Genomic DNA, 12,947 nt, shown 5'->3' on the forward strand with positions numbered 1-12,947 from the left:
ATACTAAAAGTACACAAGAATCGAACATCTTTGTTAGCATATTGTAACATTGTCTCCCTTACATTTACGTAATTGTTTTAGAATTGGTGTATTTTTATGCAAAAATCGCTTGCATAATTAATTTTATAAATTAAACGGTTTGCTTTTAGAAAACCAAAAGTAGCCGTTGCACCTAAACTTTTCAAGCTGTATTTAATGGTGAAATAATATTTTTCATATCTCTTCTAGTTTTTGAGATCTGAGTGTGACAGACGGACATTTTGCACAAACCTAATAGCGGCTTTTTCCCCTTACGGGGGCTGCTAAAAAAGGCAGAATCTGAAGATAAAAAAAATTGGCGGTTTGGGTGTGTGTGTAGCTGCCTGAAATTTTTAAATATTTTAATCTTATTTGTATATTATTTTGTTCTTATTATTTCTCCCATTTCTTCTTCTCAAATCTGGAGTTCAAACTTTGCACAAGTCGTCAATCCCCCTAAAAACACAAGTAATAAATCTCCCTAAATACACTAGGAGAATTGTCATACTGATGTTCAGGTAATCTAGATAATAAACATCAAGAACAAAAACTAGTTGACAATATTTGAATAAATTAATGTATTTTATTTCAACAGTATACCTGAAATATAAATGTATTAAAATACCCGAGCATTAATAAATCCTGGTACAATGTAAAGATATTGTACTCCATAATTGTCTCCCCTCTATTTGTCTAGCTCAGAAAACTCACAACATTATGCTTTCTAATTGCAACACCATTGCAATTGGAACAAAATGTTCTCTTCAATCAAATCAAAGTAAAACATTGTTCATGAATACAAATAGAATCAAAAGTCCTGGCATTAAAATAAAACAGTACAATAGAAACAAACTAGAGACATAATATGCTATTTCAAAATAGAGGACAAAAAAACATTACTTTTGAAACAATATGAACAGGTTTCACTAGAATAGAATTTGTAGGAGAAACATTTATTTATCTCTGAATTGCATTCAAACTTAGATTAATATATTGACATTAAAATTTGATTGTAGACATAAATAAAATCATCATCTAAGCTTGTCACGAGCAGATGAGAGTCTTAATCATAAATGGCAGATGAGAGTCTTAATCATAAATGGCAGATGAGAGTCTTAATCATAAATGATAGATGTGTTACCTAGGTAGTGTAATGTGAATGTGGAATGGTAAGAATTGGTGTTGAAGAAAGAAGAAGAAAGATTACAAGTTTACAATGAAAACGAGGCTATTATTGACATTTTATTATCATTCGTTGAATCAAAATTAAAGTTCTTGTAATCTATTAATAGGGGGGCGATGTGGTGGAATGGTTAAGCGCTTGGCTTTGAACTTGAGGTCCTGGGTTTGAATCTCTGTGAAGACTGGGATTTTGAATTTCAGGATTTTTAGGGCGCCCCTGAGTCCGCCCAACTCTAATAAGTACCTGACTTTAGTTGGGGAAAGTAAAGGTGGTTGGTCGCTGTGCAGGCCACAACACCCTGCTCATTAACCCTTGGCCATAGAAAAAGATGACCTTAACATCATCTGCCCCATGGATCGAAAGGTCTGAAAGGGGAAACTTTACTTTTACTTCACTAATTTATTATTTATGGTTCTGTTTTGGTGTAGGATTAAGAGTCTCATCTGCTCGTAACAATATCCTTCCCTAGGAGTTAAATGAATGGTCCTGAACACAAAGGTGAAATCTGCAGCTTGTCATCAAATGAAGGCCAGTCCAGATACTCTCGGCAGCACTGCCATAAACACACAGTAGATCAAGAAGATGATAATTGCATTGACCAGATAGAAAAAAAACAGGGACTGCTGATGACCCTTGACTCGGCCTAACTTTCTGTAATAGGCCACCACACCAGTGAGGTCGTTTTGAATTGTAGGGACATAACCAAGTTCCTGAGTGGCTCTCTGTATACTGAAGTAGTGAGTGGTCCCTGTCTTGTAGACCTGCACATGAGACAGACATGTTGGAGATAGGAATAAGAGATGAATACAACTGCATTGAAAAAGTTTAGTTGGTAACTTTATTTTTACTTGGACTACTAGCTTACAAACTAATAACCTCTGACCTCTGTTCTTGTCAACATTGGTTGGAAATTATAGACAGGACTGATGACAGCATGGAGTATTTCTGTCAACCAGGCTGAATCAAGACAAGATATTGCTACAGTCATAAAATAATACAAGATATCTGCTACAGTCATAAAATAATACAAGATATCTGCTACAGTGAAATAAATGCAAAATATTTGCTACAATGAAATAATAATCCTTGATATGTGCTATAGTGTACTAATTATTCCCCCCTCCCAATTCTATTTCAATTATTTCTTGCATTCAAATACAGAACAATACAAACTAAATAGAGAGATTGTCATTGCAATGGTAAAAGGTTTGTAGACCCAGGGCTGGATGTAAGGGGAGGGGCAGCCCTACCAGAAATTAGACAAATCTATCCAAATTTCAATGGGTAAGAACTTTAAAAAAAAAAATTTCAAACATTTTTTTTCACATTTTTACGGCTGACAAAAATGTTGAGATTTAGAAGTGTACACTTGTAGCATCCTTAGAATAAGTCAATACAGCAGTGCATCTACCAAGGGCCTTATCCTCCACAAACTAAAAAATGTACACTTTTTAAAACTAAAATATGCATTTTAAATATGTTTTAAAAGAAGAAGAAAGATTAAATTTATAAGAACTCTATCTTGTTCTTGTAAAATAAATCTTGCTTATAAATATTTTCATTTATTCATTTCATCATTAAAGCTTTCAAAACATTGTAAGTGCCTCCACAAAAATCCTGCCCTGGGCCATGACTAGACCTGACTAGAGTCAGCAATTTAAGGTTCATTGAACTTGAAGTGGCCTAACAATGTGATCAGATAATAAAAAGACTCCAAACTAGGAAAGTCGCTGATTTGAACCCTGACACAAAGAGGAAAGAAATATTCTGAACTTACCAAAGTAGAAAACAATTGTCATAGGAACTTTCACTTTGGGGTAGGAATAACCCAATCCTTCAAACTGAAACAGAAAATTGAAAAAACAATAGTGGAATAAGGTAAAAAAAAAACAACTAAAATAGAGAGATAATAGAACAAGAATATTGGAGTACTGTATACAAGCTGGAGAATCCTAGATTTGTAGATAACTTTTTTTTGTGGTTAATTTTTGGGATTTGAGTTCAAGTGTTTAGCTTGTTCCTTAAGACATTCATTGAACTTTTCCAAATTGAAAACCTTGATTTGAATTGCTTCTGAATTCTTAGTGAAATTGTGTACACACGCACACACACATACACAACTACATACCAGAGGACGAAAAAATTCAAAGTTGTTCACCGGAGAGTTGTCACTTATAAAGTAAGCCTTGCCAGCCTGTAACCAAGGAAACCAAAACATCGTGTCAGTATTTTTATTAATTCTGTTTTCTGGTTGGCTCTGGTGTCTCTTCTTGTTCTAAAGGGGGCTAATAATAATCAACATTTTTTACAATAATTTTAGTGCATTGCCTCCCTTAGTATAGTTTTTGAACGTATACACGAATGGGCTAAAATAACAAATAAACAAAATAGTTTCACACTCAAACACCAACACAATGATACAAACGCACAAAGAATATAAACAGAAACAAGAAAACCATAATAATGAGGGATATGATGTACACGCAAAGGTCATATCAAGTGTAATTGTATCAATTACATTGGGTAGTCACGAGATAAAATTTGTGATAGATCTAGACCATAGACTATATATTACATGGACTGCCAACACTAAGGAAACTAAGCATAAGTTCCATTCACCGAGGCGTCCTTGGTTGCATGGTAAATTGACTTCCGGTAGAATTTTTTTACTATATAAAGAAACCATTCCCGAAGATTTTTATCACCACTTTTACAGCAAATCATAAATGGAAACTTAATTGTCATATACGATGTTACAGAGGTAAGTGTGCACAAATCAATTTGTGACTTAGACCTGTGACTATAAAGCTTTGTAACTGATTTTCTTAGCCAATATAGACTAATTAGCCAAGCCTTTATTTCGTGTATTCTTGTTTACGACGTTGATTGTTTGCTAATTGGTGCTGCCAGATTGGATTATTTGTTTTTCTTTTTTTTTCATCACATTTGATAATTATTATCATTATTTTTACAATGTATATTTTAAATGTGATAAGCGATTTACTGAAAGAGTCAATACATTTCTGAGAGTGTCATTTATTAATTTTGTATATAATGGGTGATATAGGCCTAAGTTAAGTCTGTGAATGAGTCAGTCTAAATAAAATAACAATATAGTGAGTCAATAAGCCTACAATCTTACATCTTTACCAACTTTTGTTTAGATCTACAAATATTTTTTTTATTCAATTTGATTTTAATTTCAAGATAATGTGCATTTTTATCTATAGTAATGGAAAATCAACCATAAAAAAAAATCAACGATGTATGTATGACTAACTGAAAAATCTGCATAAAAATTTCGACCTTCAAGTTTTTAGTGTTTTTTTTTTTAACTAACTAGAATCCCAAATAACATCCAATTCTTCTAAAAGCTATAAAAAGATCTGATATTGTTTCGAATATTTCTTCGCCCAATAAAATTTTAGAATCATTAGGCTCTACTTCAATAGAAAGTGATTGTACACATAAACATGTAGACTTTCACCCAGATGTAGTGACCTATGGCTATAAACTTTATCTACAAATACGACCTTACACACAACACACTACTACACTACTATATATATATATATATATATATATATATATATATATATATATATATATATATATATATATATATATAATAGAACACTAAACACTATTTATGTAAATGCCCATTTTTAAGTTTGTAAAATAATAATTTGTTTTTATAAAAAATCTGGCTATGCCTGTAGTACTCTTAACAAAATTATGACTAAAAATATTATGAACGTCGAGTCGCTAGATTCATCTTTGTGTGTCTGATAAACCCAGAGAATCAGAATGAAGATATAGAATCTATATAGGCCCCCTATTATATAGAATCTAGCTCTAGTTGACTCTAGACTAGATCTAGGATAATTTCAAGTCTAGATGATCAGCTTCATCTTACCTTGATCATGATGATTAATTTTAATCTGACTTCCTGACTTGTTAACTTAAACTTCGTCTTACTTAGCCCTTAGCTTCTTCATATGTGAATCATGAATGGAAGTGCTTGGCTCACAGTGTCACAGATCGTTCTTTAAACTATTTGAAGATCTACTTTATCTTTACTAACGACTCTAATCTATATCTAGTTTATATCTATATTTTATATGATAATAATAGACCTAGACTCATACTTTTAATAAAGTTATAAGATCTAGAATCTGTATCTAGATCTATTCCCATTTATACACTGATAATACACTACAGATTTAATGTTTCTAAAGTACACAAAGGATGTTGAAAGGTACCCAAAGGGCTCTAATTGCTACCATTCAATGTGTGGAATCAAGTATTTACACAGATACTGCCACAATATGTTCTTATTATTTTCAAAGGAGTTTTCACACAGTGCCAGAACTTCTGGCAGAAGCTGTATAAATACATTTAACAGTAAGTTTTTAAGTAATTAATCATTTATTTTTAAACGTTATGTAAGTCTATTTTAATTGTAGGAATCCATGTGCTATTTTATTTGAAGCTAATTTATAGGTGAATATTTACACAATATTGTTGTTATGTTGTAAATAAAACATATTATATCCCCTCCAGCCTGTGCAGGGTATTTCTAAAGTGATAATTGGCTCATGCAGGCCAATACCACTCTTTTATTATCTAAGGTGTTTTCCTTCAAATTATAATTTCTTGCATAAGAATTAAATATATTATGCAACCATTCTCAATTAGAAGTACAGATTAACCAGTTATCTTGGTGGAAAAGGATGTCAGATGAGTTGAGAAAATGCTTAAAGAAAGTCTTTACATAATTCTTTGAACTAAGTCACTATAAATATTTTGGAGATTTTTAAAATTTAATTAGAATTTTATTATTGTTCACATTTAAAGCAATTGTTCTTTTCTTTTCCGCAGATGTATATTTCAAGAAGAAATGATGCTTTCTTATTTCTAAGAGTTTATCAATAGGATGAATGCCACAAAACTCACTTGTTATGCCAGAAACTCTTCCTACGAAACTTCCAGTAAGTAAAAAAAAAAGTAAAGTTTCCCTTTCAGACCTTGTGATCGATAGGGCAGATGATGTAAAGATCATCTGTTTCTGACCATTCTGTTGCCTATGGTTAACGAGGGTGTCATGTGGCCAGCACAATGACCAACCGCCATTACTTTTCCCAACTAATGTCAGGTACCCATTAGAGCTGAGTGGACTCAGACTCAAATTAAAAATTCCAGTTTTCACCAGGATTTGAACCCCGGTTCGGTAGCCAAGCGCTTTACCGCTAAGCCACCAGGCCTCCTTCCAGTAAGTGGGGCAGCTTAAAATTTAATACTTTTATCTTAGTGCAAAAAGAATAAAAGCTGTCTTCAAATTCTCCCTTTAAATTTGCAAAGATATGTTTATAATTTAATGTATGCAGTAAAAAATTATGTTTCAAACACTCAGTACAATATTCAATGACTCTCTTTATTTGGGTTACCTCAGCATGCTTGTGCAGAAAATTTCCTGAATTTTTAAAAAAATCTGTTCCCTTCACTTTCAAGTGCATTTAATCATTCATTAAATTTTCCTAATATTACTGAATATAATGTCAAAGATTAAATATTGTTATTATTATACTATTCCTTTTTTTTGTAATATTTTTGTTTCATAATATGTTCCCATAGCATTTTTTGTGTAAAACCTCTAATATACTTTACTATACTCCTAATATACTTTTTAAGGAACTGTTTTGTTAGATGTTTTCAGAATTGATTTTATCCGTAAAGGACTTGAACATATGGAAGTTTGGTACTATATGAAACTAAGATTGAATTGGTGACTTGTTATGAATTTAATGTATGTTGTTTCTATTCCATCAACAGTACTAGAATTTGTCCAGTGCCTGTGATCCTCTGAGTTGAAGGAGAATGTGCTCCATAATACCTACTAGGAGCTTGCTGATAGCTGGAAGTTCATGAATACTATGTTGTCCTTGATTTGATGATTCTGAAAACTACCATTTCTGAAGACTTGAGCATTATTTCTATAATTTAAAAAAATCTTTTCAGGAAATATTATGTTTATAATATTAAGAAAGTGAAGATAATATTGTTCTTACTAATATTATTGACTTATTAAAATAGAAAGCACATCATTACCAATATTCACTTGTCAATAAATGTTAGCATTATTCAATTTTTAGTTTCATGTTCAGACTATTAAATTTTATTATTTAAATTATAGCAACTTTCTCTTTCAGTCCAGCTTAAGAAACATTCCTGTAAAAAGTCTATAATAATAAGTTAATGTCGATGTAGTATTGTTCAGACACTTACAAGTTTAATCATCTATACTTCACAAAAAAAAAGTGTTTGAATGGTTTTCATTTGTTTGTACATCAAATATGTATTAATATAATTATCATTTTAAGATGAAACATTAAATACTGAAGATGACCATTTCAATTTCTGATGTAGGCCTATTCTCATTTCATCAAATAAACAGAATATTATCTGAAATTTCATCCCTTCATGGTAACTGTAACTGGCTTCATAAACAAATGGAGTGATGACTGGGTTGACTATACATTTTTGTATAAATAATGCATCAATGAATGTAGCTTATACTGTTCTTTTCCTCATCTTGAAATGTGTGGACTGATAATTAGCTGTTGCATGATACTCTAAATGACAAATATCTTCTACTCATTACAATAGCACATTTCCATGCTGTTTGGCTAAGTGGAAGCAGATAAAATTTGTTCCTCTATTAGCTGTAAAATCTCGAAATTCATGAGCAGCTGAGAAGAAAAGAAATTCAAACTATTATTTCACAATTACAAGTAATTTAAAGTGATACATGTATTGATAACACAATGTTATTGGAGAAAGTAAAAAAAAATCTCACTTGTAGTAGATCCCTTTCAATTTTAAAGTTATTGACAATCAAATCAGGTTTGTGGAAGTAGTATGCTCCTTTTAGTAAAAAAAAACAAAAACAATGAAAAATGCATTATAAAAAGTTTTCGCTTTAAATAAAATTTCTCTTGGGTGACTTGAGTAGAAAGTAATAGAAATATGAACTTCATTTAGCAATATGCTCACACTAAGCAGAAGTGGTTTTTACTAGTGTTTGGTCTGTACTCTCATAGCGCCTTGGAAGATGGAGTATATATCCACAGTAGATCGGATGGAAGGCTTCTTAAACTGGCTTGACCAAAACGAGGAGACGACATATCCTGATTAGGGAACTGATGTTTGACGACGATGCGGCTTTCATTACCGTTCGCAGTAATGATTACAAAGGCTAGTCAATACTTCAACAGCTGCAGGTCAATATTTCAGTCTTACAATAACTCTCACCAACACAGAAAAAAGGGCATAAAAAGTCACCATCATCGAACTCCATTTGAGTGAGGGCTTGAGAGGCTCAAATCTTCTCTTGCAAAAGCCCTGGACAGAAACCCTGCTGTATTGCGTAGTGCATACATGTCACCATACAAGATCGAGAATTTTAGGTTCTGACCTGTTGAGACGGAGATCAGCAAGTCTGGGGCAGTCAAACAGAATATGAGGCACGGGGGCACCGGGATTCGAAATTGGCCATAGCCGTGAGAAACATGAGGCAACAGGACAGTGGCCTGTCCTGCACTGTGTTATAATAACTTGCCATAAAACATCACAGAATGTACTTTTTCTATTTTATCAACGACATCATCTAAATGCCAAACATACTTTTCTAACATTTTTCAACTCGGAGAAAACTTTTACATCTAGACTTATTACCTTTACTTTAGGCCTACACATAATATAGGACTTTTTTAAAACTTATATAAGAAAGGTCATTTTAGCCTATTATAGTAAGAGCATATAGATCTAAACGTACCGGGTTATCCTTCTGAATAAGTCTTACTATTTGGTTTATATATATATATATATATATATATATATATATATACATATATAGGCTATGCTCTCACAAGAACCTCAATTCAATCAATGTAAACAAGAAAATACACGAAATACAGGCTTGGCTAATTAGTCTATATTGGCTAAGAAAATCAGCTATAAAGCTTTACAGTTATAGATCTAAGTCAGAAATTGATTTGTGCACACTTACCTCTGTAACATCTTCTATAACAATTCAGTTTCCATTCATAATTTGCTGTAAAAGTGGTGGTAAAAATCTTCGGGAATGGTTTCTTTATACGTAAAAAAAAAATCTACCGGAAGTCAATTTACCACGAAACTAAGGACGCCTCCGTGAACGGGACTTGTTTATTGAAAAATATAGGCTTAGTGCGTAGAGTTGGCAGTCCATGTAATATATAGTCTATGATCTAGACTCACAATAATAAATCTGTGCAATTAGAAATGTTTTTACCAATTACATTGTTTTTGATTAGCGCAATTTCATGCTGTTAGCTTTCAAAGTGCTATCACTGTCTGGGGTGTGGGAAAAGAAAGGGGAGGGGGTACCTGGGCTCATTTTACCATAATTGCTTTTTAAATACATAAAAAAACTTATTCAGGGCTCAAGCCTCTTCTATACCACCACTTCTGTCAAGTACGATTTCTTTTCCTTGATCGGATCCATCCAAACAAAATAATTAATTATCTATAGTTAGTTAACTAAGTAGTCATATTTTTTAAATTGATTCTTGTTTAGTCATGTACAAGAAATAAATGTGCAAAATTTCCAAGTTGATCCAAGACTGGGTTTGGGAGAAATAATGTGTACAAACTTTTAACCAGACAGACAGACATATAGAGTGAGTTGATATAAGATTTGTAAAAAGTGAGTAGACGGTTTTCACAAACCAAAGACACATAACGATGCCTGCCTGGCCAATCTGTATGCATGCTGGGCTATCGTCTCATTGATCCAGGGCTCAAACCCTGCCTTATGCCATCCCCTGTTGACTTGCCAGAGGTTGTGACAAGGAATTATCTTAAACTCTGAAGGAACAGCCAAAACATTTGTACAAACGATGAACTTGAAGTGATACGTAGTTACACTAAATGGCTATTCCCAAATGAGTTCTAAATAAACATGAAATCAATTTTTAATTTTGTTTTTATGTGTTTATACTTTATACAGATATGCATCATGGGCGTAGCCAGGGGGGGGGGGGTTCTTGGGGTTCAACCCCCCCCCCCCCCCGAAATGAAATTTAGTAACTGATTTTTTGCTTTGATTTTGTTTATTTTAGGTGAGATTTTAATACTAAACCATCACTTGCCCCAGCACAACCAAGGGGATTATGAGTTTAAAACCCCTTACCAGGGGGGGGTCGAGTTTATAACCCCCTACCAGGGGGTTTTGAGTTTAAAACCACCTACCAGGGGGGTTTGAGTTTAAAACCCCCTACCAGGGGGGTTTGAATTAAAAACCCCCTACCAGGGTTTTTTGCAGTTAAATCCCACTCTTCTATAAAACAAAACCAACAAAAAATGCAAACGACAATCCCCAAATTCCAAAAGTACAATTTAAGATTAAACCCCTCTTCAATATAAAAAAAAAGCAAACTACACACTCAAAATTCTATGAGCGTAGCCAAAGGCTTTTTGAGTTTACCCCCCCTCCCCCCACCTCTCTTCAGCAGGGTTTTGAAGTTAAAAAAAATACCTCTTCAATATAAAAAAAAAGCTAATTACGCACTCAAAATGTTATGAGCGTAGCTTAATGGGTTTTGAATCAGTTTTGAGTTTAAACCCCCCTTCAGCGGGGTTTGAAGGTAAAAAATACCTCTTTAATAATAAAAACAAAGCAAATTATACACTCAAAATGTTATGAGTGTAGTCAAAGGGGTTTTGAGTTATAAACTCCCCTCTAGTGGAGTTTGAAGCTAAAAAATACCTCTTCATTATATAAAAAAAAGCAAATTACTCACTCTAAAATCTATGAGCGTAGCCAAAGGAGTTTTGAGTTTAAACTCCACGCCAGCGGGGTTTGAAGCTAAAAAATACATCTTCAGTGTAAGAAAAAAAAGCAAATTAAGCACTCAAAATGCTAAGAGCGTTGCCAAAAGAGGTTTTGAGTTTAACCCCCCCCCCCTTGAGGGGTTTGATGCTAAAAAATACCACTTCAATATAAAAAAAAAGCAAATTAAACACTAAAATTATTTGAGCGTAGCGTATTGGGGTTTTAGGTTTAAACCCCTCTCCTGCATATGGCTTTTTTAAAAGTTTAAAACCCCTCCTGATGGTTTTGAGTTTAAAATTCCTCTACAGAGTGTTTTGAGGTGGAAAACCTCTATCTTCAATATTATTCTAAAACAAACTACAGTTACACATTTCTACCAGTGGCAGGGCTCCTTAATAAAGTGCAGTGAATAGTCATCTGCCGAAATTGAAAAACACTAAATGTGGCTCAACAAAGATGGCTAAGACAGATTTTAGGAGTCAGTTATAGAGATCGGGTCTAAATCAATAAAATCCTATGCCGAAGTGGGAGTCGACCCCTTAGTAAGATTGTGATAGAGCGTCGCATAAGGTTTGCGGGCCATGTTCTCCGACAAAATGAATTACGCATAAGAAGATTTGCGATGACATCCTAGTACAACTTAGCGCCACACATTCATGGAGGTCCTCAGAGCAGGTGGGAAGAGGCTTCAGACATTACCAGTGACAGATTTTTATGGAAACAGCTTGACGGCAAATGCGCCGAACGGCGCGGGAGGGTCTAAGTCAGTAAGAATAGCAAATTAGTTTTTTGAAACAAAACTTTTTAAAAGCAGGAAAATACACTGTAGATACCTCAGAATATGCATTTTGTTGGCTTTCAATACCAGAAATCGCGTTTGGCGGCGGGGCTCCGCCCCGCGATTGGGAAGCTCCTAGCGCTCCCCCAGACACCCTTGCTGGCTAAGGCGGGAAATCTACAATTTTTTCACTAACTCCAGGAAGAACCTATTCTAGGGCACAATAAACGTCTTCCGAAAGAATGAAGGGTCAGAATGTAATAAAGATGATGTACACACACACACATAAATAAATATATTTTTTTGTTCGGGGGGGGGGACCCCCCTCCCCCCCAAAAAAAAACCCTCCCCGAAAAAAAATCCTGGCTACGCCCATGATATGCATACACTATTTTTTTTTAATGGGCGTCATTTCGGAAGTCAACAAGCACACATGAAAATCTATTTAACACAGTGATGCCCAACCTTATACGGCCTGCTGGCCATTTTAATTTCCAACGCTCGTGTCGCGGGCCACATTAACGAAAGATAAAAAAAAAAGAAATAGAGACTAAAACAGTTTAAACAGTTTTATCACAATCCCATGTATGCTTGTAGATCTACTTACATCTATAAGTCAATATGTAACAATGGTTTCAGGCGTCTTGTAACTGAAAGTTTTTCCACTAAATTAAGTTCTTGTAAACATTGTGATCATACCCAGCAATTGTTTTCGGAAGGTGCAAGGTTTATGAGGACAATAAGGCGTAGGAATCTATTGTCTGTATTGACAAAATTTCTCAAGAAGGAAGTCTGGTTTAGTAAGTTCCAGTTCCAGTTGGTGTCACTCCTCAGCGGCAATAGAAATGATTTCGAAATCTGCTGCTCATTTAGTTTTGAATTTGGATTTTCACTAACATCTTTCACTTATTTTGCAATTTTCATGGCAGAAAAGCTGAAAGCTACAACTTTTGTTTTTTTTCTGGACGATTGTATTCCATCTCTGCCAGCAATCAACTTTTTTTATGCTTCATTTCTCTTCTTAAAATGTGAGCAACTCTGTAGCCTCTGCTACAGCCAACTCATTTCTTGACTTCTTGGTAAATATTTTCGCC

General features: G+C 33.9%; 1 protein-coding gene and 2 long non-coding RNA genes across 3 annotated transcripts in view; 1 reads left to right on the top strand and 2 right to left on the bottom strand.

The window, feature by feature from the left end:
* Positions 1-577: 577 nt before the first annotated feature.
* The window catches only part of LOC106077399 (short-chain dehydrogenase/reductase family 42E member 1-like), a 283,344-nt gene continuing 270,974 nt past the window's right edge, over positions 578-12,947 (bottom strand). The window contains exons 8-11 of the mRNA XM_056020027.1: positions 3,330-3,395; positions 2,979-3,042; positions 2,085-2,158; positions 578-1,962 (exon numbers count right to left, since the gene is read on the bottom strand). Of these exons, the coding sequence (XP_055876002.1) occupies positions 1,720-1,962; positions 2,085-2,158; positions 2,979-3,042; positions 3,330-3,395 (447 nt within the window). The 3' untranslated portion in view covers positions 578-1,719. The remainder of the gene's footprint in view (positions 1,963-2,084; positions 2,159-2,978; positions 3,043-3,329; positions 3,396-12,947) is intronic.
* Positions 5,427-7,343, top strand: LOC129924556 (uncharacterized). The gene is made up of 3 exons (XR_008776538.1): positions 5,427-5,605; positions 6,083-6,192; positions 7,034-7,343. It is a non-coding gene; the product is annotated as an uncharacterized LOC129924556 (long non-coding RNA).
* On the bottom strand, positions 7,469-9,481 carry LOC129924558 (uncharacterized). Its single transcript, XR_008776540.1, has 3 exons — positions 9,270-9,481; positions 8,058-8,125; positions 7,469-7,950 (listed from the first exon to the last, which is right to left on the bottom strand). It is a non-coding gene; the product is annotated as an uncharacterized LOC129924558 (long non-coding RNA).

Source organism: Biomphalaria glabrata, chromosome 2 (assembly GCF_947242115.1).
Source record: "Biomphalaria glabrata chromosome 2, xgBioGlab47.1, whole genome shotgun sequence".
In the NCBI taxonomy this organism is placed as follows: domain Eukaryota; kingdom Metazoa; phylum Mollusca; class Gastropoda; family Planorbidae; genus Biomphalaria; species Biomphalaria glabrata.